Source organism: Larimichthys crocea, chromosome III, assembly GCF_000972845.2.
Source record: "Larimichthys crocea isolate SSNF chromosome III, L_crocea_2.0, whole genome shotgun sequence".
Classification (NCBI taxonomy): Eukaryota; Metazoa; Chordata; class Actinopteri; family Sciaenidae; genus Larimichthys; species Larimichthys crocea.
In genome coordinates, this window is record NC_040013.1 from 38,495,786 (window position 1) to 38,520,849 (window position 25,064).

The window sequence follows — 25,064 nt, forward strand, 5'->3', positions numbered from 1 at the left end:
ATCGTTATAATAACAATTGATTTAAAGATAGATTTTCCTGTTTGACCAGAACGGGTGTTATATTGCTCTGTTCAAAGTCACAGACACTTGTAAAAAAATATATAGTCCCGTCGCAGAACATGGCACGTTCTGGTCTACTGCTGCCTCGATCAGTGGTACACAGAGTGGAACACTGAGCAGCTAAACAGCCACATATTTCTCTCAGAAGCTGTTGTATTGTATTGGGATTTAATTTGCCAAGTTGCTACAATATCAATGCTAATGTTGTTAAATTAGAAACACTTTACTACCAAGTTTCTAATACTATTTATGCATGATTTGTATGACTTTAATTTGTAAAGTTACTTTAATTATACAACTAGGATGAAAAGAGAAATATGTTCAAATGTAGTGGAGTAGAAATATATCAAAGCAAAACATTTCATATTCAAGTGAAGTACATTTACTCAGCTACTGTTACTTTGCTACCTGAAATAAACACTCTTCACTGACTATTGATTAAACCACTGTAAAGAAGTCTGCTGGATCAATGTGGATCTACTGTATGCTGGCAAAAGAACATGATATTTACTTCAAGTATGTTTACACTGTTCACCCAGACTTGCTGTCTGTAGCCAGTGAAACCAATGATGAGAAGGACCGATTTTTCTGAACATCGTATTTATCAAGGACATGTTGAATTGATTTACTTTTTTAAAAAGGATGTTGGCAAATTATGCACAGGCTCACTCTGTAGCCAGTAAATGTGCACTACCATGTAAATGCAATTACCTATATACAGAACTGGAAACACAATGAATGTTCAAAATGAATTGATTCACTTCTAGGACCTCAAATGAATTTGAGTCATTGCCAAGGTGAGCAGATAGCTTACTTTGTGTTTACAACTCCAGCCTCAGATATTGACCCAGCAGAAGTCTCAAGTCACTTATTGGCAAATTGATTTAGCTTGTCCATTTCAAAACATTTGTCAGATGCACAGTAGATCATATGATAGGACAAAACATGCCTCCTTGATGTTTTGTTTGTTTCTTTTCTTTTTTTCATCTGAGATTTGTAAAATAAAAGAAGAACTGAGAATGAAATAGCACAGGTCAAAGAATTTCTGAATGTGTGAGTTTGTGCCTCATGTTGACTGGCTGAATGCCTGAGAGCAGACCGTATGTATTCAGGTGGTAACGGACATGTTGCAGCCAAATTACATTGGATTTGTTTAAAAATCCATCTTGAGTAGGTTGGGAAAAAAAGTGTTTTTCATGTAGGCATGTCACAAAGGAGCTCAATATTTTGTGAAAAGAGAGATTCCCACACACTGAATCATTTCAGCAAATTAACTATTCAGTCCCTGCAGACTATCATTATACTTTGAGGATACATGTATTGAATGCAAGAGCAGTGTGGGAAACCACTGTTTTTCCACTGTAATAAGTCATTTAGCCTGTTCAAGCTCCTTGTTCTCTAAACATGTGAAGGCTTTGCCAAACTAATGTCATAACTGTTTCTATTCACCTCTGGAATAAAGGGTTACGGTCCGAAAACTAAACAAATTGAAATCTTTGCTGAAAACAATGATGGATGCTCACCCACAGATTTTCTCTTTCAGGTAGAAAAACTTGTTTAGGCAGGTATGGGTTGGAAACTTAATTATGTATTTATTTAATATTTATACACTACATTTAGATTCTTTGATTTCACATTTAACCAACATTGAAAATTTCCTTTCAAACTAGCTGGGAATAAAACTCCAACCTACGACCATTCATCACTAATCTGCTATGACAAGGCACAACCACACAATCCTTCTCTCCAAACTGTTGTTTTCTCTAAACACCACCCACCCGCATACACAAACACACTCGTAATGATCTCCAAGGACAAGCAGCTTTCATACTTTATTTTCAGTCTCCTTTGTGTTTGATTATACCTCAGTCTTTTGTTTGACTGTGGAGTGCTGGTGGTCCTGTAGCATCTGAAATTTTTGAACAATTGAGGCCAGCCTTCACAGTTAGTCTGAATTGTCCGACATGCACACATTGTTCGAGCAGGCAGTCTCTGTTTGCACCTCATGTAAACAAAACCGAGCCAGATTTCCGACTGGAATAATGGGTGGCGCTCTATGGCAATTCTGCATCGCAGCCCGTTGGATTGCTTTCATGTCGCCAGCTAAAAAGACGGTTTTTGTTTGTTTAGAAAAAGTCATCAAATCCAGCTAATTGTCTTGTGCGCCTCTCTAAACAAAGAGCCACTTACTGGAAAAGGTCCAATTAATCTCAATGTTCAAGTCTTTTAGTCCTTTCTATTAAGTCCTAATAAATGAGCTGGACAGATGTGTCATGCCAGAATTTTACTGCATAGATGGAGAGAAGTTTCTTGGAAGTGGAAGAAGCCACCGGACCACAGTAAATCTCGGAATGACTTTTAGTTATCAGAGAGGGTTTTCGCCAATGGTATTGCACTCTGAAACTGGGGATGTTAAATCTCAAAAATACCAATTTTTTTGTTAACGTTGCTTTAAAGGTCAGTTTTTATCTAATACTGAATTTGTACCAATCTGAGTGATGGCAGATAGAAAGCACAGAAATATCTCCAGCAAGGCATCAAATTACATTCAACAATAGACAACGACGCTGATTGTCTGATGATGGACAGGATTTTTAGAGAGTATTTAAAAACAGTAACAGATTTGCACAAGAGATGAATTGTGTGAACAGTGTGAGTGAGTCAGACAAGCTATGATAATTCAAAGATATCATTCTGCTACAGCAAAATATTATTTAATTAATAGAACATTAGGCCGGGGATGGAGACCATTTAATGGGAATTTCTCATGTCAGTCAAAACAAGGAAAATCAATACTTTTTTCATTCTAAAAGTGGATTGTACATTTGCTTTTTTGAACCATAATTAGTCTTTCTCTAACCCTAATATGGGATTTTTGTAACCGTAACCATACATTAAGCAGGGCTGGATTAACCTGTTAACAGGCTCCATTAACCACCCATTATTTACTTCTCTGTTCACTGTGCACTCTCATAATAATAAATTGCCCCAGGTTTAATAGAGCAAGATCCGCCTTAAGGACCTCATTATGACATTATTGTTCCTTTAGTGGTGCATCTTAGTCTCTGTAAGTTCATCAGGAAAACAATAGCAGAAGGCAATAACTACATAAATGGAATGGAAAATAAGCACAACAATAAACAGGTAAGGTGATAATTGAAATGACTGTCTGAGTGTATAATGACTGTGTACGCTCAGCAATTTCGACAGTTATTAGTTTTTAGAGTCAGAACTATGGAAATGATGCATGCACAGATTTAATATCAGTAATTACACAACTATGCTTCTGAAACTGGTGTTATATAAAGTCTCCTCTTGCCTCTGTGTAAAACAGTGACAACTGTAATCTAAATTATGCTGAAGATGGGAAAAAACATCATGACTTAGAGAACAGTGTCACTCAGAAAAGGGAAGAAATTGACCAATTTGAGAGTTACAGCTCACCCTGTTCTAACAGGTAATTTTAGGGTTCTTATTGTTCCCAAATCCTCTTGGTATAGAGATGCTCCAGGCAGCTGAGAGCCCCATTTTTGAGTTATCTCAAATCAGTCTGATGATCTGTTCTAATCCTTGACGAAAACGTCACCACCCTCTCTGAAGAGGAGGTTAGCAATAAGCTGTTCCCAAAGAAAAGCATGATAACACACTCTGCTTTAGTGCCTCTGATAGTGGAGCCCATAGCACCTGTGTACAACAATTTGGTCTGTGGGGTTTCAGCTGTCTATTAGACTGTGACTGTGTGGAATAAATCTACCTCTTCTGTATTTGTATCAAACCCATCATCTTAATCTATATTACTGTGCATAGTAGGTATTGATGTTCAGTTCTAAGCATAGGCATTTAGGCACAGCTTGGTGTTCTCTTTGAAATCAGTATTTTAACACAATGTCTCAGAGACATTTCTCAGAAGGAATATTTTCTGCACACAGTCTGACCTGTGGGTTATGCATCACAATATGAGGGATGAAGCTATACATATGCTTTGCTTAAGTATGCATATATAGTACACCAGCTCACTTAGCTTAACACATGGGTTTGCTCTTTTCTGCATTTCAGTTTCGCACATTCGATCCATGTAAACAGCTGTGGTGCAGTCATCCTGACAACCCTTACTTCTGCAAAACCAAGAAGGGGCCACCGCTTGATGGGACAGAGTGTGCCCCTGGAAAAGTAAGTTTATCTATTACATATGGCACTGCATGGCATTAATGAGATATTGTACAAGCATAGAAGTTTTTCCATCTGATCCCGGAACTTGGCTGAAGGGATTTTCTCCCATTCAGCTACAAGAACTTTATTAAGATCCAACAAATATGTTGGGTGACGTGGTCTGGCTTCATCCCGACGGGGTTGAGGTTAGGGCTCTGCCCAGACAAAACATTTTTTGGACCTGGAATGTGCTCTACCAAAACTGTTAACAGAAAATGGAAGCATTCTATTGTCATATTATGTAAAATTTTAAAATCCCCTAACTAGAACCAAGGAGTATAGCCTAACCCTTAAAAAAACAACATCATTCACATTTCTTTCCTGTATTATCATTTACTGAGTCCAAAAAGGAGGATTTTGTGTCTGGCTTACTTTTCCTCTCTCTTCAACCCTGTCATCCTCTGTAGTGGTGCTATAAAGGTCACTGCATGTGGAAAAACCCTAATCAGGTCAAGCAAGATGGAGCTTGGGGCATCTGGAGCAAATATGGCTCGTGCTCTCGCTCCTGTGGAACTGGAGTTCGCTTCCGGACGCGTCAGTGCAACAACCCAGCGTGAGTGGAAAAAGCGACAGTTACATGATTTGATACTGAGAGAGATCATGAATCAGTAATGAAGAAATTTCAGCTGATTCTAGTTGGCAGTTATAATTGTATATACAGAAAGAAGAGTAGAGCAGTGTAAGTATGGGCACTTAATACATCTGACTTTCATGCAGGAGACTATAGTTCACATAATGTCACAGTTCAACAGTGAGCAGATCTGCTTTACCTATTGGGTACATTTCGAAACAGTCTTAACCTAACCTTTGCCTTATTATAACAACTAAAACACTGACAAATGACTTTTGTAGTGTACTGCTGTGCAGCAGTGAAACAAAATCTACCTACCAAGCTTGTTTAGTCAACTGATGCAGTTACACATCCCATAATCAATGAGATATAGCATGTGAGCTTTAGAGGTGCTGATCTGCTGGATTTTGTCACCTTTGGGCAGATCCACGCTTAGCTAAGCTAACCTAAGCCTTCTTGCTGTCGCTTCATATTCATTTAACAGACGTGAGAATGGTATCAATCTCAAGTTATTTCTGGAACAGTCATATGGGTCGTTTTGGGAAGGAATAGACAACTTAATCTCAGCTCCACAGCCCTAGATTTCTTTCCATTTTAAAATGTCTTAAGCTCCAACCATCACTGACCCAAGTCACTTGAGGCAAATTATCAGACTTTGTGCAACTCCCTCAAAAGGTTTTATTTACTCTTTTTACATCTGGATTAGTGCAATTCCCCTTTAATGTTATTTTGGTGGTTATAAATGGCTTTACAAAGAAAAACTTTTAATTGCAATGTTTTTTTTTTTTTAATATTGAAGATAATCCTTGAGGATTTATGGTGGTAATTGTTACATTGAGATGGTTGAACTAAATTAGGTCAAGCACCTTATACAAAATGGACAAATAGTAAATGAATCACTACTTTAGTGGTGTTAGTAATGGTCGACAACTCACATTATATAAGCTTATTTAAGCTCTTGGCATTTAAGCATCACTTTTCAAGCAGGATTTCTTTTCAGATTCTTGTCTTCAAGGAAGTGCACACATACATCCTCTGATGGTTCATCTGATATTCATCCATTTTCTTCCCTCAGACCTTCCAACGGTGGCCAGGATTGCCCAGGAGTAAATTATGAATATCAGCTGTGCAACACAGACGACTGCCCCAAGCACTTTGAAGATTTCCGAGCCCAGCAGTGCCAGCTTCGCAACTCCCACTTTGAGTTCCAGAATGCCAAACATCATTGGCTGCCCTACGAGCATCCCGACGGTAAGCCAGAAAAATGTCAACAGATTGTTTTGTTCCAGCAAGAGACTGGTGTGTTTTCTTTAAGCCAAAAAAGAACAGTGAATTTCACCAAGAGCAAGTGATCTGGATTCTCACAGACAGAACTAAACAAAGATACATATACAACATTGATGTTCCCCACAGTTTTACACAGTTTCAACATACTGACCACTCTTTTGTGCAAAATTAACATTTTCAAGTTTTGTCTTCTCTTTTTCTTTTTTTGGTCTCATCACTGTACCGTGATGCACAGTTTGAAATCATTCAAGCTCAAAATGTATTTTTTCTGCAAAGGTGATAGACCTCAACATCACAGAGCAAAAAAAAAAAAAAAACTTTTAAAAAACTGTATCCTATTTATTTGCCACTTATTCCTCCTAAGTTGGCCTGGCTTTGAAAGTCAGTCATGTGGAAAAATAGAAAAACTGCCCACAATATATGTTTATGGGAGTGTATTTTCCCACAATATTCATGCTTTGAATAGTTTTCATGCTCGGTCCTCCGGTCCTCGCTATGCACCAATGTGTTTGGCTACAGGTGTGACACAGTACAACTATACATGTAATCAATCAGCACACTCTTTAATAACTACAGAACCTAGCTCTTTAGTGCATGTCTCACTATGTTATTGTTACATAAATGAAAATGGCAGAAGCCTACAGGTAAATTTTCTGCAGGTCTTTTCATATAATGCACCACTTTTTATTGTTGGGAGGCCTCTCAAGCAAACTAGTGAGAAAAACAATTTCCCCTGCAGCAGCAGTGTGTGTCAGTCTTTGGGGCAAAAAAATTACAAAATGTCAAGGTCGTTCTACCAGATGGCAATTAAAAAATGCATGGGTTTAACATAAGCTCCTTTGATCTGACCTCAGTGGGTGTAGGCTTACTGTTCTGTTCTGCTGTTCTGTAGGAGATGTTTTACGCAAGAAAGTATGTAAGAAAAAAAAACACTTTAATAATCTATGAAATGTAAAAATCCTTCATAATATTCTTAATTTTCCTTTTTGGATTTTCTTTAAAATAATTCAGTCACAATCTGATTATATGTTCTCTTGTAGCCAGTAAGAGATGCCACTTGTACTGCCAGTCAAAGGAGACAGGAGATGTGGCATACATGAAGCAGCTGGTGCATGATGGGACACGATGCTCCTACAAAGATGCCTACAGTATCTGCGTGCGTGGAGAGTGTGTGGTAAGGACATGTTTAAACTACACGATCTTAACATATTAAAAGCATTCGATAAGCACACACATTAGCAGCTGCGGGCTGATTGAATTTTAAATGTTGTCATTAAATTACACAGTGTGATGTTGGTAAACTAGATTAGAAGTACTGTATCAGGTTCAGCTTTGAAAAGTGCTTTGATAAAGTGCTCATTCACTGATGAAGCGTTGTTATATAGCAGATGTTTTATGATGTATTTATTGGATTTCTGCCCTGATAGCAATATTTTATGAAGTTTACAAATGCAGTTTTTTTTATGTAACTTGTGTTCCACAATATGTTCAAAGATTAGCAGTTTAAGTCAAAATATGTCACAGCTGAATTCAGCAACAAATAGCAGATGCATTTTGTAGGAGCAGTGGTGAAAAAATGTAAAAACTCACAGTAGGAGAGTGAGGACTAAATATATAAAGAACCCTGGATCTATATGAGTTCATTCGCCATCATTAAACAAAGATATCATATAAGAAAACAAACCAAACTAAAAATATCACCACCTTGACTAAGGTGCCAGAGATTGACTTGATTTGTCTGAATGTCTGATTGAGGGTATGACTCATAACTCCTCTGATTCCTTAGACCGAATGACACCTTGAGTGTGATCTTGCCCTCCAACGGGGTGCTTCCTTCAGAAGCAATCTGATGTGTCAAGTTTGTGTCAAATCAGCACTGATAATCTGATATCTAATGAAGCCTTAGCGAATGCATCTACAGGTTGACTTCTCATTAAAACTATGTTGTGAATTTACAGTTTCAAGACCAAAAAGGATCTTAGCTTATCTGTCTAATTGTGATCTTGGTTTCCAGAAAGTTGGCTGTGACAGAGAGATTGGCTCTAACAAAGTTGAGGACAAATGTGGTGTGTGTGGTGGGGACAACTCCCACTGTCGCACTGTTAAAGGAACCTTCACCCGAACACCAAAGAAAGCTGGTAAGAACACGATGTCTGCAGAGAATTCTCTTAAAATCAAAGTTAAAAAGTTCATTTTTAACGTTAACAGTTTCTCCCAATTCTTTTCCTGCATGTTTTGTCAACCAGTTTGTTTGTGGATGCAGATTGTATATAATAATGAATGCTTATAATCCATAATACACTGTGAGTGAATGATAAATGCTAATAAGATGCTGCACTGTGCATTTACATGAGTTTATTTGGCAGACACTTTTGTCCAAAGAGAAATGTACACATTGGATTCACACATACATAGGATACATTCATTACTGATTATATTTATTTATTTATTTACAATAAGACCAATATAGTTTTATAGTTTAGCTCCATCCTGCCTATAAGCATCCTGTTTCAACAGAAATTCCATCACAAAGAAGTATGAACAAATCATTGCTATAGAAATTATTATTAGTTCAGTGTTTGGAGCTTTGGGGTAATGTAGGATAAAGTATCAGGATTGGTGCTATGGTACAGTACACGATACACTCTGTTTTAAGATGGCAGAGATGTGCCAACGGAGATGGCCAAAGATGAAGATAGGCCACTTTTTTTAAGAGCCTTGCTAGCTTCTCTGCTTATCCTCTAAGAAGGTAATCCGTGAAGAAATGCGTAACATGACTGTTGAAAATCTACTGTGGGTGCTTTGCACTGAAGTGCAAGAGGACTGACATTGAACTATGTATTTTTTCCTGAAATGAGAAATACTGAAGGACTTGGCAATTTACTCAGCATTCATACAGCTGAAGGCAAATATACTTTACATCACTTGATGCAGGATGTGGATGCATATTTCAGCTAAATTGGACACTGTACAATACAGTTTAACAGGCACTGGGTAGCAGATGTAATCTTCTGAAGTGTGAGCTGTGCTGTTGCAAAAGTAAAGTCAGAAAAAACTTTATTATTTATTTATCATTCTAAGCAATGGTCACTTGAAATGAATGGAGAATATTTTTTTGCAGCAGTGCCATTATTTCTTTGAAGAGGCTCTTCAACTAGAGTCCAGTTTCTTCTGTGTACTAAATCTAAGTAGGTTCTAAGATTAGCTCTATGATTCATTCTTGACCTTTGAGATGATAGTTTGACAAAAATCATCAGTCATATGTATTGGCATACATCATGTTAGTGGATGGAGATATCATCACCATAGTAAAGAACGAGTAGTAAAATAATTTTTAGTATGTTGTGTGGTCACAACATACTAAAAAATACAGCTACTGCAACAGGATTAGGCTGTACTCAGGTGCAGTTGTGCTGCTTTGCTGTGTAAAGTATTTTGGCTGGTGAGTGAGGCAACCTAAGCAACCACTTGTAGAATTTCTGCATTTGGCTGGTATGGTGCTAAATTTGTGACTTGCCACTGGTTTCAGAAAGATCTAGAAAAAAAAAACTAATTTAATAATTTGCCAAACTAGTTCACTTGGCAGTGGCATTCCAAGGTTACAGTTTGATTGACATCTTCCTATTAATATGTATAAACAGGTGAAAGCCACTGTGTTTGTAGTTAGTACATACATAGAATTAAGACACAGTTTATGAAATGATGTTGATTATGTCTATAATTTTATTATTAACGCTTTATAAATGTATTTTTTGTTAATGTGTTGAAGACTTGACTTACCAGTCATTTGGCTTTTTAATTTGCATTTTCTTGTCATAATTATATGGAAGATAAAACATTTGGATAACTTGAGTCTTGCATAGTCTCACACACTTGTCAGTCTAACTGGGATGGGGACATCCATAAGTATTTTTTGAAAATGAAAACAATAGCGTTATAGGAATGACATATACTGATTTGGATGTGAGCATAGAGGCGTTTGTGACATTGCTTCCACCTCCTGTAGATCTCCATGTCATCTCTGTTGAACACGTGCAGAATTTGCATTCATAGCTAATAAATGAGTCCAACGGGAGGGTGCAGAGTCATATGAAAGTGTGTTGAGTATCTGACAGCTGTCACAGCCATCACACAGAACAGCTGGGTTCATTTGGATTAGGAACCTTATTAATTAGCAGAGAACTAATGAATTCAATCTCTCTCTTTTTTTTTCAATTTCATTAACAAATTGAGCTTTCCTTTTTTTAGCAACTTGTTTAATTCAGACTGTTTTCCTTGAGGTTATTACCCCTCTCCACACACACACACACACACACACACACACACACACCCAATGCCAATACAAAACTCACCCACTGTGCAGTGTAAACCTGAATGAAGGAGTGTAAGTGGTTAATTTCCTTTTTGAGAAATATGTCTTCACATTAACCGCCAGCATGAAGAGAATAACTCATAACAGTTTAACGGTTTCTTAATGCCATCACAATGTCTTTAAGTCAATAGAGAGCTTCAGGCTAAAAATGAAGAAATGGACTTTCTGAGACCCCGGACATGATGGCTTCATCAAACCTATCCAGGAAATGCTATGTTGAAACTGTGATCATTCCTTTTTTTTTCTTAACATCTCACTCTCATTTAACCACTCACATTTTTTAACAGGGAAACAGTTAAGCAAGAGAGCCCAAAAAGAAACCGCTTTGTTGGAAAACACAATATGCAAGTATCCAGTGTTACTGAATCCTTCACGACTGCTTTTCTAGCATTGTCTGTCCAGCTTGTAGTGCAGATGGATGCCTAACACTGTAGAGACCTAGAGACATGAGTGACGTAAGCTGCTGTTTCTTCTGTTCCTTGTTAGTAGTTAAGTGTCTATTTAGGTTTGACTCGACTGTCATGACTGTCAAGGGTTCATTATCCAGTCAAGTCTCTAAAACCCTCTGTAAGACGTTATTCTTGATATGTACGGTCTTCTATGTAAATTTCTCTTGGGCAATTGCTTCAACAGCCTAACAAACTAACTTTAAAGTGTCTGTGCAGATAAAAATGTCACATTAAACAAACCTGCAGACCTTTGGAGGCAATCTGGGATGTTGTTGGCCATTTACAATCTGATCGATTGAACCTCAACTGGCATGCTGATGCTCGGTTCAGCCCAAGCATACACACCCACAGGGTCTTCAAACAACTAGCTTGTGTGCCGTATTTCTCATCAGTCTACCAAAAACTCTGTAATCAAATTGTAGTTTCTATCGAGCAGCTTGTGGCTCTGAAATTGGCTGCCATCAGAGGATGTCCTCACAGAAGCGAGAGGGCATCTTTAGCCATTTTCCAAAAGTTAGATTGCAATTTATGTCTTCAAAATACTGTTAGAGTGAGCAGCACCCTTTACTCTGCCACCTGTTGTAACCTTGTGTGAGCCCTGCGACAGTGTGCCAGTTGCATTCATCATCACCCGTGCCAGGAGGCCCCGGGTGACGGACCTGCCTGTCAAATCTAAAGGCGAGTAATTACAAGGCTGCAGTTCAGTCCTGGTGATTGGCAAGTGCCACCCTAGCAGCAAAATATGTTACCTCCTCATCCGGTGTGAATTCCTCTGGTCCCTGCTATGCTAATTAAATATGCCTCCACTGTAGGTGATGTTGTTGCAGAGAAACAGTGACACGGTGAAATGGAGAAGAGAGGAAATACTGCAAGACTAACTAACTGATTTATTTCATTTTAAAGGGAAGACCAGAGGAGCTTTCTCTTTGCCCAAAGGAGCTCGAAATGTGTTTTTAAATGAAACTGAAGAGTCTAAAAATGTACTTGGTGAGTCACGGTAGGTTTGCAAGTGGTGGACATCCAGACAGAAGGTGACTTTGCTGCCCTATAGTCTGAGGGAGCTGTTACTAATGCCTTATTGAAACATGGCTGACAGCTATTTTCATTCACATCCTATTTGTACATAGTCAATATGAACATAGAGGAAGGGAGTTTATTTATGATTGTGTAGCAGTACAAAAACATATCGATGGCAGAACAAAGGATGTGAATGAACTGCCTGTTTCAATGAAAGTTTTACCTGCAGGCTTCTACAGTGAGGAGGAAACCTGATGTAGACATTTTCCTTTCTTCTCAAACTCCTTCAAACAACTTTGTAGAGCAAAGTGAACAAAACTTCTGAAACATGCACAATGTCCACCACTGCAAATAAACAGATTATTTCTGTACCTGCTTAACTTACCTGTCTCTGTCTTATCTTTCCTAACCCCCATCTTTTACTTCTGCTGCCGCTGCTACAAACTTGGCAAAGGTTACCTTAAGATGTTTCACATTCCTCCTGGAGCTAGACATGTGATCATCCAAGAACATGAGGCCTCCCCTCAAATTCTTGGTAAGTCTGACATCCTTACACAAACACATGGATCCCTAAAAATAGCTCTATCACCATCCTCCTCATGTTTTCCTGGAAGACTAATAGAAACATATACTAGGTTCTGTGAATTCATAGATAATAGACTTTGCATAATTTATTCCTTGTCACCTCCTAGACTGAAAAAAAATTAGTCTTCATATTGCTCATTTATTATTCATCAAACCATTAAAGAGAGAGATCTAGATTAGTCGGTTCTCTCTGTGCTGGAAAAATTGGAATACTTTTTTTTTTTCCAACTAAGCAGATGTAAATTTACAGTCATGGTCAAGCATATTTAAAAGGGATCAGAATTATCTATCACCAGGATAATAGAAACCCAGAATAAGTCACTTTGATTTTCTTATTTACCAAGGTCCATTGCAAGATCCTGTCTCCTTTGCAATGGACCTTGGTAAATAAGAAAATCAGAGGAGAGGAACAGATCTATATTTACTATAATAAAAAAAAAAACAACAACAGTTGACTGCAAATGCCAAGTATTCAGATCTGTTTTTTATGTTCAAATGTCAAATCACTAGTGGCTGTAGCAGCAGCCTGCTGAGAGGTAGCTTTGCAAACTTGTTAACTTGTAACATAAGAGAAGATACCCAGTGAAACATTTTCAAGCTGACAGCATGTGTGCAGAACAGATAACATAGGTAATAGTGTTGTTTGTACAGTCATTAGTGCTAAGCAGGCAGTAAAAGCAGTAGCAAATTAGCTTGCTAACGGTAGTACTAAACCCAGCTGGATTGCTGTTGGTGACTTGACCCTGTAGCTTACTGACCATCAACATTGGTTTTTTATTGGTTTCTTTTATTTACAATAACAGTCATTCCTTATGTTGTTATTTTTATCTTAATCAAGTCAACATTTTAACCTTAACCGTCATCTTTCCCTAACCCCATTTGACTACATGTTGAGCCTAAACTTAATCAGACCTTAGCCAAAGCGGTGTTTTGTGAAGGCAAACAGATTTTGACATTTGATTTTGACTTATTGGTACAGTATATACTCATATAAGTGTTCATATATGGCTGCTTCTGACCATATATTGAAGATTGGGGAAAGACACTAGCCTACTGTTGGCCAATCAAATTGTATTTGTATATGTTGGAATACATATTTAGGTGGGAAACAATCTGTCCTGACATATTTTAAAGTTGCAATGGCTAGTGCTAGTAAAGACATTATCATTCATTTGGAGTTATGAATATAACTCCAGTATAAAGTATTTTAGCTCTGGCTTTGTCTATCTATTATTGAGCACATCTGCATGCAACAAAACACAAACTTTCATGTTTGTGTTTTGTTGCATGCAGATGTGCTCAATAATAGATAGACAAAGCCAGAGCAAACTTTCATGTTTGGAAAAAGAACATCAGAAAAATAGATTAAAAAATAAACAACGAGCTGTAGGATTCCCATAAAGACTTTGTGAGACAGATGATTGAAGGCATGGAAGAGGTAGAGCTAATCTTTTTGTTTCTTCTTGTGTGAGTGGCCTGAGGAAAGCATGATTTATTCAGCACAAGGGTGAAATGGGTCAACATCGATCTCCTCAGCCAGGGGCAGTATTTTTTCAAAGAACTCTCTATAAGATTAGCATTTATGCCCAACTTTTTTATCTGACACTCCAATTCTGGGATGTAGTTGAATGAGAAAGGGAGAGAAGTAAAGAAGACCAACAACACACACAAAAAAAGAATATTATTAAGTAATAAGTAAGTCTTTAAAGTAAAAAGCAACAAATATGTATAATATCTTTATAATATGTAAGTATATGGTAATAAGTATGAAAAAGTGAAGGAATTATTTATATTTTAAGTGAAATGAGTTTAAAAAATGAATAAAGCCCAGACTAGAGATATTCTTTCAGTATTTGTTTGTCCTGAATTGATGCCATCTGAGTTTGCAATACACTTAAAAAATCATGATCTGTCTACAGATCTACGAAATGATGTGTTCTTGACTGTCTGGCTTTATCTAAACTCAAGGTTGCAGTGAATATGCCTTTAGGCATTTGTAGAATATTCTTTTTTAGACAAAACAACATTTTTGATTTGGATTTGACACTTAAGTAGCCAAAACCAGGTTTCACATTTTGATTTGCTGATCACCAGTTTTGACGATGACTGTCGCTAGCAGACTTCGTCCACTGTGATTAGCTAGCTGACAGCTACTAAATTTGTAAGCTGAATGAACACACCGTTTGAGATACTGAATATTGCCACAGCTTAAGCTATAAGTGGACAATTGCTGTTCAGTGAAAGGGTTGAAGGTCAATTGTGTCTCGTCACAATATGTTTTTAAATTTCAAACAAAACTGTTAAAATTCACTATTGGTTACCTACTCTGAACTCTTGAGATACTGAATATCGCCCCATGCACTCTGATTTTGCAGTTCAGGGAAAGGGTGTAAAGTCAATTGTGACTTGTCTTTGAAAGTCCTGCTTTAGATACAGACATTTTACCCCTCTCTTAGTATAACTGTCAAATCAGTTTTATTTATATAACCTAAAATCACAAATTTGCCTCAGGGGTTTAACTTGAACTGTTGTGAAATTGATTAGAAAACTAAAAGCTTTCCTCGGATACTTAAAAATAGAAACAATCACGTTCTATTTTACATGCGTCAGACTGATGTAAGAACTATGTCTGCCCCAAGCCAGTGAGATTGTCTTTTTATTTCCTGCTCTGTGATTATTGTCTGATATGAACACTGGTTATTTCTCCCACTCTGTCACCACCGTTGTTACTGCCAAGGTATAGTGACAATCACCTTCCATTTTTCATATATGCAAAAAAAATTCAGCTTCAAAGCCTTATTACGAGGTGTTGACCCCTGCTGAATAAGATGAAAATGATTTTCTGAGGATCAGAATAATTGGTCATTGCCCCTGATTTGTCTCCCCCTCACTGTGGTTTTGCTTGATAAGCGTTGATAGACAGGAGGCAGTTTTCCAGCTCAATCCCCAATCAGACTCAATCACAGATATTCAAGCTGGTAATTCTCGGGTGTACTGACATGTACAGAAGAGACTCTCATTTTGATGTCATATAATGAGAAGGATGTATGGTTAAGGTCTGCTTAGATTTAGGCACAAAAAGTACTTCATTGTGGTTAGAGAAAAAGTCATTGTTTGGGTTAAAATAAGGACTGTGCTAATGTTACAGTAGGAACACTTTCTCATTTTTATTTATTTACTTAACTACTGCATGAAGGTCAACAAATTTCATCTGTGACAGTCCTGACTGTCAGTTTGAAACATGAAACAAACATGCATCTTGCATGTTAAAATCTTTTGTTGATCCACATCTACTCCCAGTGAGTGGTCAGTATGAATCTTCTGTAGTGGCTACTACAGAAGGAATATTGGCTCTCTGCTTCACAAGAGAACAGAGAAAAAATCCATCATTCACTGAGAAACATCTGTAAGATGTGCCTTTATTTTGTCTAGCTCTGAAAGAAAAACAGGAAGCTCTCCATTGCAGAATATGTTTTTTTTAAGAAATGAGCAAGACGGATTAAAAATACACAATATAACATCAATTCAATTTTATAAACACTTAATCTAGAGTGCACATCTTGTTTTTGATGATGTGCTTTCCTTCAGGACCATTTTACCATCTTACGCTTGGTAAAAATAGCTGTCAATTTTAGCCTCAGCATTATTCGTCTACTCTAGTTTTGTTAACAGCATCCATACTTTCTGTCACTGTCATTCTGTGCTGTTGATAGATCAGTGTGAAGATTTTTCTGACTCGCTTACATTTTTCCTGCTGTTTGTTCTGCATTTCTGTGTCAGTATTTTATATTTACTGTGGCAGCACTGAACCAGAGAATAATCAGAATGTATTCATATAGATGTATTTGAATCGGAAAAACTTAGTTAGATGACAGGTTTTGGGGACCTTTGATAGGATGTTAAAATCCTATTTCCTGCTCCTCCAACTCTTTATTTATTCATGATATGATAAAGATGATAAAGATCATCACTAGAGAACTTGATGCAGATAAACAAAAAGAAAAAGTTAATAACGGTACTATTTTTAATGACGTAAAATAAAAATAAAAAAACACCTGACTTTTGCTCCTAAAAGACACATGTGATATCAGTCAGCATAATGAGGTCAGCCTTGAGCATCAGGGGAGGTGATCTGTAGTAGGGACATGTGGGTTGTTACAGCAACTCATTTTTCCCCTTGGGATGCACTTAAATGTGTCAGGTGTATTTAAAGCAGCTGACAAACTTTCCCATTTTGATCTTCTCATTGATGACAACTTTCATCTAATGCATAGTTTGGCAGCTTTTTTTGTATGATTTAGAGAATGAATCAGACCGTAATGTTCAGGCATAATCACTCCAAATAAGTGCCAAAATTCAGTGAATCACCCTTTTGGAGCACAATTTGAGCCAGTAATCACTCATAACAATTGACTGATTACAGCAATCAAGAACCAGGCAACGGGGCATTACATTCTCAATGGGAAGGGAGAGGAGGTCAAGTCCAGAAGCTTCATTGACTTGGGCGTGGAGTGGCACTACATCATCGAGGAGGACGTGGAGACACTACACACTGATGGACCTCTGCATGACCCAGTGGTGGTTCTGGTAATACTACCTCTTACCCTGCCAAAGCTTATGTTTGAATTAATGTAAAAGACTATTTGCTTAACAATGAGCACTGTATAAAAGAAGCAGTTCAGCCATCCAGTTTAATCCCCCTTACTCCCCATTCTCCTCATTAATTTTATATCACTGTTAGATTATAATGAATGAAACTCATTCATTAACCAACAGAAAAGCAATTGTGTATGTTTTAAATGACCTTTTTCTTCAAGATGTCTGAGTATAAACCAGTAACAAAAGAACTAAGGAGTAAAACAGAAGAGAATACCAAAAGATAAGAATGTATTTTAAAGAAACCTGAGTTAGCATGAAGTCTGTGAAGGTTCTCAGTCATCCAGGTCACCTTGAAGAAGAGAAGGGATAAATCTGGGGCAACTGGTGATCCATAAAGACATTTCACCTCTCATCCAAGAGGCTTCTCCAGTTCACCAGTTAGTCAGAACTAAGGAAGATCTACAACCAAGTTCAGTTGATCCATATTTAATTCTTCTGAGTTTGTATGTTTGAGATCCAAACCCTAAGGGGCCAGGCGATGCAAAATGTCAAAGCAAGATACCAAAGAATATCAGGCAAAAAAATCATAGACAGTTCATAAACAGTCCCATCACAGATATAAGTCTAAGTTTGAGTCTGAGCATGTAGTGTTTTCAAATCAAATCAATCAAATCCAAAACTGACAGCCAGTGAAAAGAGTTTGGGGAATTATGGTCATTTCAAGCAGTAGCTCTCTGAACTGGGGAGTTATTTCTCAGACCTGAAGGAGTCACTGCAAGCTGGATAAATTGTCCCTCGTAGAGATGAAAGGATGGATGACTTTCTTCAGAGCAGCTAATAAAAGAAAAGACTTCATCTCGGTCACGTGTCTTAGTTGAATAAAACATGATTGCACCACTTTCATTACTCGGACCTCTTATACAGGTCTGAAACTAAAGCTACACCCAGATTGCAGGCTTTTAGCCTCACTTTTATTGATAGGCTAGCCAGGCGAACTCTAAAATGATTAATGGTGCTGGAACAAGGAGGAGAAACTGTAAAGATCTCTCACTTTTTTTTACAGCTGGAGAAAACACATATGGCAGTTAATACCTATGGAGTCTGGCTGATATTTGCCCTTTAATTAAACAATAATAAAATAATTGAAAATCACAGTGAAATTGTGTTTGACAGCAAAAAGGACTGATTAAAGATATCAGATGGACTCGATGTCAGCTCAGGGTATTTTCAGTGCTGATTTTGATCTCACTTCTATGTATAACCATTTGATTATATGTATTATAGTAAATTAAAATGTATGATATACACTATGAAATAATACCTATATTTGATCTAAAATGAAAGTCTTTTATTCAACTTGATAATTCTACATACTGTTTTCTAAGAAAATGTGGAATATTTATTCATTTACAGCCTTCTTTAGTTATTACATAATTCAAGTAATCTCCCTCTTCCTGTCTCTCTCTTTGTCCCTCTCTATCTGCATGTGTGTGTGTGTGTGTGTGTGTGTAATCCCTCAAACTTAATACGCACGCTAACACCTGTTTTCAAGTCTTTCCGTTTCTGTACTCCTGCAGAGTATTTCATTCTGCCAGCAGTTTTGATTTGGAATTACTCTCTAATCGGCTTTGCAACAACCCTGTAACACATACCTGATCCAGAGAAAAGATCAGAAACAGATGACGTTTCTGTAGACCATGCTATAGTGGGTCCAGCCTTATCTTATGCATGAACTCTCTTTTTTTTCTGTGGATTCCCCGCCATTTGTTCGACCAATTACCCTCCATGTAATAGTTTTCTCGGAACCTTTATAATAATAAAAAAATTATTTATTTGCATCAATTTGCACTTCATGTATTTTAATGCAAATTTGCTACACAGAGGACAATGCTATAATGGTAATATGTGGGTTTTTTTTCTTCTTGTCATTTGCAGATTATACCCAAGGACAATGAAACAAGGTCCACTTTAATGTACAAGTACATCATCCATGAAGATTCAGTGCCTGTCAACAACAACAATGTCATCCAGGAAGACACTTATGAATGGGCTCTGAAGAGCTGGTCTCCATGTTCCAAACCTTGTGCCGGAGGTAATGGATAAATTACCATCTAATTAGTTAAGAATAGAGAGGAATAATTTCTTTCTACTTCTGAAAATATGATCCTCTGGATATTATACTATGTAGGCAGCCTTAAAATTCACAGTAATACAGTGCTGTTATATGTCAGACACATACTTAGAGTGGCATTTTCTTTTAAGATAACATGAAAAGTTTACAAAACCATGTACATTCAAACTCAATAAACAATAATATAGAATAGATGGAAAATGGAGTCTGCACACTAGATAATGCTCCTGTGAACATTTATGAGTATACCACCGTAACGTTTCAGGCAAAGCCATTATTCAGATCCAAACACCTCCAAAGAGGTCACCTGACAGTCAATACAGAACCTGAATATTAATCAGAGCAACTTGAATATCACATGACTAGAGAATCAGTTATGAACGATCAACATATATTACAATAACAAAAAGAAAACAGAAATAGGAAAATGTGACTAATTTAGAGGTGCCTCTGCTTATCTAAAAAGGTAGTATATATACTGAATGCAGCACATGCGCCTCACAGCAAGAAGGTTCCTGATTTGAACCTCGGCTGGGGCCTTCCTGCGTGGAGTTGTTCTCCCTGTGTCTGTGTGGGTTCTCTCCAGGTACTCTGGCTTTCTCCTACAGTCCAAAGACATTAACTTAACAGGTTAATTGGTGACTCTAGATTGTCTGTAGGGCTGGCGACTGTACCTTTCGTCCAAAGTCAGCTGGGATAGGCTTCAGCCCCACCATAACCCTGAAGAGGTTAAGCGGTTACAGATAATGGTTGGATGGATATATTGAATGCAATAGAAAGAAAGGAAACAAAGCAAAAACAAGAGGTATATATAGTAACTTACAAGCCCAGGATATAATATCAACATCAACATCAAAACAATAATTTAAAACCACAGCATATCATAAATCAATGTGTGCAAACACAAATGATAAATAGAGGATACTGGCCAGAGAGAGCCTGCACAGAAGTCACTATAGATATGGCCAATGGATCCGAGATTCAAAATGCTTCTTTTCTGAGTAACAGTGAGTGATGGTCATGGTTATGTTTTACTAGTTTAATGGCCATGTATCTGAGAGAAGAAGCATTGTGTGCAACTTGAAATGCACCGCCACTGAGTTTCTAATATCATGGTTTTCACTGTTTGTTTAGTGCTGATAGATTGTTTAAAAGGTCCAGTGTGTGATATTAATGGGGCTGTATTTACTGGCATAGCTATGATTTCATTTGTGTATAATCACCTGAAAATAAGAATTGTTATGTTAGGATGAGCCTTCATATCCACAGATTCCATAATGCTCACCGCATTAAACCACCATGTTTCTACTGCATCCCAGACTGGACGAAACTAGCCATCATAGATTCTCCTACACACTTGAAACCAGTGGGTGACTGCAATCATCACTACACCACGACGATGCCACTAAATCCTACACTCCTACACAGACTCAAGTGATCGGCTAGTTTTTCCTGATGAGGCCACGTGGGAATTGGAGCATATACATTGGTGTTGTGACATGCTTGATGTTGAAAAGTGTTCCTTTTTGTCTGTGATTGAAGGTGGATTTATAGTGGGTTTGTGTGAGAAATTGCATTGTGGGCGGCAACATCTGCAATTGCCGTGAGGAATAGTCTGTAGAAAATGGGACGGACTCAGTGGTGAAATGTTGGCAGGTTTCTCGGATTGAGTTGTCTCTTATAGATAATGTGAGGTTGCTGAATGCTGGATTCTATCATTTGCCAGTGTTTTCAAATGATACATTGGTACATGATATAATGAAAGTTCCTGTCAAGGGGTGAGTACTGGTTCATACAATTGACTTTGGATTCAGCTGCTATAGCTCTTGTCTGGTTAAGACAGTCTGTTTGTGATTTTCAAAGCAGCTACGTGCCTGTGCAAACCATTGCCTTGTACTGTCTTTGTTTGTTCGAAAAGCTTCAGCAGCCTGGACTTGGAAGCCTACATTAGGTCTACAGATGCGGTGAATGCGACTGAACTAGGATATAGGCAGACTTCTCTTGAGTGGATGGGTGACTTGTCCTTTAAGAATAGAGATGGGATTCTGTCAGTGCTTTTATGCTACATGCTTAGAAATAATCATATCGGAGTCCCCGTAAAAAACAATGTGTCCTTTATATGGCTGTGTGAAAATAAAGAAAATGTCATCAATTTACCTCTTCCAGTTGGAAATAAAGGGTAGGTACAGGTTGTCTTGGCGAATAAAGGTGATTTAAACTTTTAAATCAGCCACAGCACTATGTCGAATTGGGAGACATTTTTTCCCCATACTTGTGCCTAACACATGGAGATAGAAATCACAGCCAAAGAGAAGAAAATTAGATATGAGGACAATCCACAATGTAGTGGTACTGCTGATTTAAGAGAACCTGCAGCCTGTAGGCCCCCTTCACAGGCTTTATTAATCTGAACAGATTTGATGTCCACGCTTACTAAAAACACTGTTCATGTGGTATATTCATGAAGTCCGTTGAGTCTTTTACAGGGAAGTGACATGTGTTTGGAAGATGAGATAAACAAATGCTAAAATGTTCTTTGTAAGAGACCCAATAGCTGCTATTGGGAATTTATGGCTACATTTTGTACAGAAGGTCATATTTTTAGCCACCTTGTATCCTCTCTTTTTGCCTACAAGAGGGGAAACATCCTTCTCTACTAGTCTGTTGATGCATTTAGATTATTAGGGGCCTCTAAAAAGATTGCATGATCTGGCAGAAAGTCTTGGGCTAGCACTTTTTTCATTCAACTGTTCAGCAGCACAGCACTTTTTTTTTTTAAGCAATCAAGCAACTGTCGAGCAAGATTGATCACACCTGTTGTGTTATGGGTGGAGCCCCTCCCCCTGCCTGTATTTTGTCCTCTTCTTTCAGTAGGTGATAGCTGGGGTCTGTCTCTCTGCCCAATGGTCAAAAAAGTCCAACCTTGGCACTCGAATTGGCACTGGATTCTGTTTTTTTTTAAGTTTCATAAGGCCTTATCAATGTACTTCCATACCTCATTAAATTGCTTTTTTTATGGTCCTGACCAGACAATGTCTTTCCTATGGTAAATTTATTTCATCAGTTGTTTCCAAATGAAGTAGGGTTTAAAATGAGCTTACACTCTTATACACAATGGTGGAAAACATAATCTGTATTCTGTAGGATCTCTGCAAAATACCTTTTATCATTTATCCAATGACTATGTGGGGAATTAATGCCAGTATCCTAATATAAAACAGATTTGTGTGTGTGTGTGTGTGTGTGTGTGTGTGTGACAAGGTGTCTGTATTGAACAAAATATCTTTTTAAATACTTAATACAAGAAATAATAATGTTTGTATATTTTTTCTGAACACAAGTTTAAAATTGGCCAAAAAATAAAATATAATAAAAAATACATAATAAATGGGTTATGCTTGTAACTGCCATGCCTTCAAAAAAGTGGTTGCCACGTGACATTAGATTTTCTTGTGAACCCATTATTGGTATTTCTGATAATTTGTAGATGGACATGACATGACCTCTTTAATCCATTGGCCATATGTTGATGAGAGAGAATCCTTTCACTTAGAGAAAATAAGTCTGCTGCCCAGCAAAGAGCAAGGCCATCATGTTATGCTCATTAAAAGGAGCATCCAAGAGGGCTAAACTAAATAAATGATTATGAATTAATATACATGAATCTACTGCTTTCCCGCATATTCTAGAAAAAGGTTTCCAAAATCGATTACCAAAATCTATACAGCTTTGGACATGACATGACAGAACATGTGGTAATGTGCCAGTAGCTTGTTTGCATTGATTACCTGTAGGGTCAAAGTCTGCATTAATCTTAGATAAATATTTTTGGAACAATAAAGACTGTGAACTTCTCTGTATTATACATATATATGACCAATCTTAAAAATCAATGGCAGTTCTCCACAAAACAAAGCCTCACTTGATCCAAAAGAACTCAACTACATTTAATGTAACCAATAAACTCAAAAACTGTCAAGACAGGAAATATTCTGTTGCAACTGTAAACCTTCTGAATTCAAGTTTCTACCTTTTACTGAACTGAGATTAGATTTTATGGATTACACAAACATTTTAAATAATTCATTTCTTTTACAGGGTTTCAATACACAAAGTATGGATGTCGAAAAAAAGGAGACACCAAAATGGTCCATCGAGGCTACTGCGATGCCAACAAGAAGCCAAAACCCATCCACAGAATGTGTAATCTTCAGGACTGTACACAGCCTCAGTAAGTACAGACTTCCCAAATTGCTTTATAGGAGAATATATTGGTTAGTTTTTGCATGTGTTGATTAGATTCAAACTAGGGCTTGTCTACAGCTTATTAGGATAAAAAAAAAAGATTTAAAAAAAATTAATATTAAAAAAAAAAAACTCATTATGACTTGAATTTGAATTAGCTATTAACTGTAGTGGTTGTGGTAAAGTGGCAATGGAGAGGGAAAAAAACTATTTCTTGGTTGCTCTTCATAGGTCTATCAGTAAAGGTGACGTATAAAGAGATACATTAAATCCTTAGTCAGTGCATATCTCATTATATATTGCAATATTGATGTGCATTGTGATATACATTTTCTGGAAAATCAATTGAACAACTGTGAAAGGATACAATAACCAGACAAGAATATAGTCTTTTGAAGGTGGCAAATTAAATATCTGACAAGTCAAGGTATGACATTATCATATATTTTGGTCCACCTGAGATGGTGTACTTTGTGTGGTAATAATGTGTTTAATTGTCGGTGTTGTGGGGAAATTGCTAAAGTCAAAGGTCAATGGTGAGGTCAGGAGGGAAGAAAGTGTTCAGGAGTCTCTGATGTCTTATGCTGTAATATTTATTGACGCTTGGCCAAGGAGAATTAGAGACACTCTCAAAGTACTTCAGGAGTGCCTGAGTCGGTCTCACATTCTGCAGAACTCATGCTGGTGTTCAGACTTTAAACCTCTACAGATTACAGATAGATTGAAATGTTAAACTCATCAGTACAATTAACTTCTAATTTGCTACACAGAGTGGAGAAGTCAATTCATCTTTAAAAATGAAATAAGTACGATTTAGAAATTGAATTATCCTAACTGAATAGAACTTAATGGAATCATTAATTCAGTAAAGTGAAGTAGTTCCGATGCTTTGAGTGCTGCCAGGTTTCACCTTTTCTTTTAACACCCAGCTAACAACAAAAAAACAAAAGCTTCATGCCTTCAACACAAATTACAATAGATATCCCCTTCTGCCGTATCGCATTTGAGCAGCAGCATTAATGTGAATTTAAACTTTTGTCTTAATGTTTGTTTTGCGCCTCTTTAAGTCTAAGATGGGCTTACCGAGTTGGAGACATAGGCCATAAGTCAATAAATCTCTACAATGTCTACACAGGGATGATTCTGCACTTTTTCGCTTTAAATCCCCTGTGCTAAGTGCGTGGGCAGGTCTACTTTTTATCAATACATCCTTTCATTGTGACTTGTTAGGAGAGTAATGAGTTTTGTCATGAGAGATCCATCTTAGCAGCCTGTTTTAAGTTCTACCAAATGATGACTTGGCTCGGTAAGAAACAAGAGAACATGAGTGAAAAACACACTCTAGGTGAAAACACTCAAACTGTGTGCAGCTGTCACACTCCAAATGGTAGCAGGGGTGTAAAAGTAATTCTCAGGAAATGAATGTGTGAACTGTGGTGATGGTCTAAATGCAGGTTCATGACATTAAAAGGTGAAAGAAATGATTTGAAAGAGAGGGATGCATTTGGAGATGATTAGTAGTGGAGGCTGTAAACTCTC

At 37.4% G+C, this 25,064-nt stretch overlaps 1 protein-coding gene across 1 annotated transcript in view; it reads left to right on the forward strand.

The window, feature by feature from the left end:
* adamts3 (ADAM metallopeptidase with thrombospondin type 1 motif, 3) overlaps nt 1-25,064 on the forward strand; it is a 119,680-nt gene that overhangs the window by 78,972 nt on the left and 15,644 nt on the right. Inside the window, exons 11-19 of the mRNA XM_010736566.3 lie at nt 4,117-4,230; nt 4,677-4,822; nt 5,916-6,091; nt 7,168-7,301; nt 8,142-8,265; nt 12,420-12,500; nt 16,974-17,137; nt 19,085-19,241; nt 23,379-23,511. Of these exons, the coding sequence (XP_010734868.1) occupies nt 4,117-4,230; nt 4,677-4,822; nt 5,916-6,091; nt 7,168-7,301; nt 8,142-8,265; nt 12,420-12,500; nt 16,974-17,137; nt 19,085-19,241; nt 23,379-23,511 (1,229 nt within the window). The remainder of the gene's footprint in view (nt 1-4,116; nt 4,231-4,676; nt 4,823-5,915; nt 6,092-7,167; nt 7,302-8,141; nt 8,266-12,419; nt 12,501-16,973; nt 17,138-19,084; nt 19,242-23,378; nt 23,512-25,064) is intronic.